The 3,674-nt window shown below is 43.9% G+C and overlaps 1 protein-coding gene across 1 annotated transcript in view; it reads right to left on the bottom strand.

Moving 5' to 3' along the window:
• Positions 1-2,473, bottom strand: part of LOC118427812 (bestrophin-3-like) — a 7,502-nt gene extending 5,029 nt beyond the window's left edge. The window contains exons 1-3 of the mRNA XM_035837772.1: positions 2,347-2,473; positions 503-1,037; positions 38-159 (exon numbers count right to left, since the gene is read on the bottom strand). Coding sequence (XP_035693665.1) covers positions 38-159; positions 503-861 — 481 coding nt within the window. The 5' untranslated portion in view covers positions 862-1,037; positions 2,347-2,473. The remainder of the gene's footprint in view (positions 1-37; positions 160-502; positions 1,038-2,346) is intronic.
• Between the last annotated feature and the right edge of the window lie 1,201 nt (positions 2,474-3,674).

The raw sequence follows: 3,674 nt of genomic DNA, 5'->3' as shown, positions 1-3,674 counted from the left end.
TGGTAGATTGATCACTTATGCAGCATGAATGCCCCACCTGCCTCCACCACGTGGTTCATGGTAGGAAACCGCTTGTAGACAGCTGTGCTGATACTGCGCATGATCAGTAGCGTGGCCAGGTTGACGTACCGCACCAGGGTCCGGCGGATCAGGCGACCTCTGGGAGGGGCACAGAACAAGTTAGAAAATACACAATTACGACGGAAGACTTTTTAACTACCAATGCCGACTTCTAATCACCTTATTCTCTTTAATATCTCTATATTGTGTGGATCTTTTGTCCATTTATATGAAAATCAAGGTGCCAAATGACTGCGAAAGTTTTCCTATAGCAACCTTGAGCTTTTTTTTCTAAAATTTTGAAGAATATGAATAGTTCGAACATGTATGTAATTGAATTTATCGTTTACGGTAATGTTTTCGGGCTTTCCTGATTTACCAAAGTGCGTGAGAAATTTGCGCGATTGGTAACCCCCATGCAGACCCTCATGTGATTACGCACCTGTGGTCCTCCCCGTGCACACTGCAGCCTATGAGCGCCGCGATGCGGTCGGGCCAGGGAATGCAGGTGTACTGCTGCCACCACCGCGTGAACACCACCGACACGTAAAACCCGAGAAGAAACGCCACCGGGATCAGGTCCGTGTGCTTGTTACAGAACAGGCTGATGTCCTCGAAATACTCCCTCTGCCTGCCGTTCAGCACGATCCGGTAGGTGGCGCTCAGGACGAAGTACAGCACCAGGTAGACGAGAAGCTCCTTGTAGAGAAGTTTGTAGAAGCTGGCCCGCCAACGGAACAGCAGACGGACAAACCCGCCGAAACGGGCGTCCGCGACTTTCAGACTGTAGGATGTCGTCATGGCAACGACTTGTGCGTATATTATTCCAACTGGCCTAACCGTACAACTAGTAGCACATGCTAACGATTTGAACGCCTCGCCCCTGAGGCGTCGCCAAAAATGATACGACTTTTATAAATACAGCCTGTAATGTTTTGATGTGGTATTTGCTCTTTGCCCCAACCACCACGCCAGTCCTGCGAACGAAAAGAGTGCAACTTGTGAGATCTTTTAGTTTAAAACAGCCTGTACATTGATACTTGGCAGTTCTTCCAATATTTCACTTGTGCAGATTGAGAGGGGTTTATAATATAGGTTTGCGCTAATCCACTACTAACGTCTATTGTTACCAATATCTAGTACCAAAATACATTACAGCAGTAGTAATGAAAATGTCATACTAATCTGTATGTTCCCATAACAATGCAGGAATGAATGACAACGGTGACATATATAATTTCACAGCTGTTATTTTATATGCAAGTAAGTGGACTCCCTATACTTCAATTTGGACTCGCCCCTTTTCACCCGCCATATTAGAAGTGACCTTTGCAGGTATGACAGACAGACAAGCGTAAACAAATGATTTAGCTGCAGGTAATTTGACATATCAATCAACAGTGATATCACTTTTGGGAAATGTAATATTAGCAGTGAAGCAAACGCTGAATTCAGTTGTTTGTTTATAGCGGTAAATTGTCATTCAAGTTTCAACACAAACGAAGGCAGTCTGCCCCCCCCCCCCCCCCCTCCCTATCACTTAAATCGGGAATTAAAAGCTACCAGTGCCATAGCTCGACAAAGGTGAATGGGTGCCCGGAATACCAACTGGTATAATCTTTACTAATAAGCCGATTAGTATTATTATCATTATTTGTCCGTACAGGTTGTGCAAAATTCCATTTCGTGAAGATATGGACGTGTGAGAAGAGCATCGTGCCTCAAAAATCAGCACCGTTGGAGCCTCGAATTTAACCAATCATGGCAGGTGAGGTAAGTGGCCCATTTGTTCAGCTTAACCTCTAGAATTTAACGTTACATTTTAAGACTCGCAAGAATGTAGCATGAGCTCAGTGGCATCAGTTTGATTACCCTACGACCTTGTCAAAGTGAGTCAGGGTGCCATATAACCGACCAAGGAGGTATATAACCGACATGAATTTCAGCTACGCTATCGAGACCAAATGCATCATATGGGGATACATGTAGTTATAACGTTCTCTGAAAATATGTGGCGTCCTGGTCGAGACTAACTTAAGAGATCTTAAGACATTGCACTGATCTAAAATACGGAAACTACAGTATATTTCAGTCTACGTACTTCATACACCTGCTTACCAAATCAGACTTTTACTACAAGTAACAGTTAGCAACGGAACCCTAACTCAGCGTAGTAACTGCCTCGCACAAGATTGTTCAAAACAGACCCTGAATCGGGGAGGTGGGGGGGTTACTGTTCTATGCTACCTTATTAGTAAGTAAGTACTAGGCTACTACTAGACGTACCTGTTGCGTTTAAAGCCCGCCGGTCGGTCCCAACAGAAAACAGGTTAGTTCCGGTTAGAGGCGGTTCCTGTTGTGTGTACGTGTGCCCGGGAGTGACCTCTGACCTCTAGAACCGTCTAGACTGTAAGCCTAAGCCAGCTGGAGCAAATAAACAAAGTGCCGCGGGGTGTAATACTATACTCACAGGGCTTTGTGGCTATCACTAGTACGTTTTAATACGGTCAAAGGTCAGGGGACAGCCTACGGTAGTTAGGAGTAGGCATGGGGGTTTCTTAGTGCAACATTACTCGCAGAGTTTATTATCATGCTGCTAACACTGGAGCTAGTATATCATAGGCATGCTCTTTTCCGTATACATTCCGGAAGGAAAGCCGACAGTCTTCTTTACGTAATTCGTAGTGAGGCTATCACATTTTGCGTAACTTCCTTCCTTGATTTAGCGTAATACGTATGAGGTTCTTCTTAATTCAGTGTATTAGATATAGTCGTGACTGCCATGTAGAAGTGCTATATCATCGCTAAATTTTTTCTGCATAATCTTTACAGTCTTCATGTGTATCTCTCATTCTTTCACGGCCCAGTGCCAGGTGCTATCGTTATAATAGTTTATTGCAAATTCGTACCCGAGCTAGGGCTAATTGCAGGTACATGTAAAGATGTAAGGCTACGGACTGTAGAATGACAAAATGTCTAAAACTAACTCTTAATTCTAACTTATTGGGTTCGACTTCTGAGGCAGTGGAAGACAAAGGATCCCACCGTGTTTTGTGTGGGCTTTGTGATGTAAGGAGAAGAATAGTTATGTTACCGTTTACTTAAATATGCTTCACTGATTTGATTTGATTCAATACATTTCGCCTGTCTTTCAGCAAACTTCTACAAGTCACCAGTCAGTCGAGTTTCTCCACATACCTTTATTCAAGAGCAACTATGAGCAAAAAGCTTGAGCTAATAGAATGCACAACATAATAAGTCAACCAAGCCACCATTGACACTTAACCAGACCTATTTAAACGTGTTAGCATTTGACTTCAAAACATCTACATACAGTCAAACCTGCCCAAGACGACCAGCCGGGGGACCGGGCAAAAGAGACCGATTTGGCCAGGTGGTCGGTTAGAAGAGTATCGACTCACAACATGCCCGATGCATACTTTAAATGGTTTCCGTTGTGTTTAATGGCAGATAGCAAGCACACGCACGTGCATCCGCCGCCAAGTTTATTTTAAACATAACATCATAATGGTAGTGAAAACCCGACGCAAACTGGCCGAATTCGGCTCAAAATCTCCCTAGTTATCATTGAAAATCGATGACACCTCAAGATT

Source organism: Branchiostoma floridae, chromosome 12 (genome assembly GCF_000003815.2).
Source record: "Branchiostoma floridae strain S238N-H82 chromosome 12, Bfl_VNyyK, whole genome shotgun sequence".
Lineage (NCBI taxonomy): Eukaryota > Metazoa > Chordata > Leptocardii > Amphioxiformes > Branchiostomatidae > Branchiostoma > Branchiostoma floridae.
The sequence above is the reverse complement of the archived record's forward strand: the minus strand, read 5'-3'. Positions and strand labels throughout refer to the sequence as shown.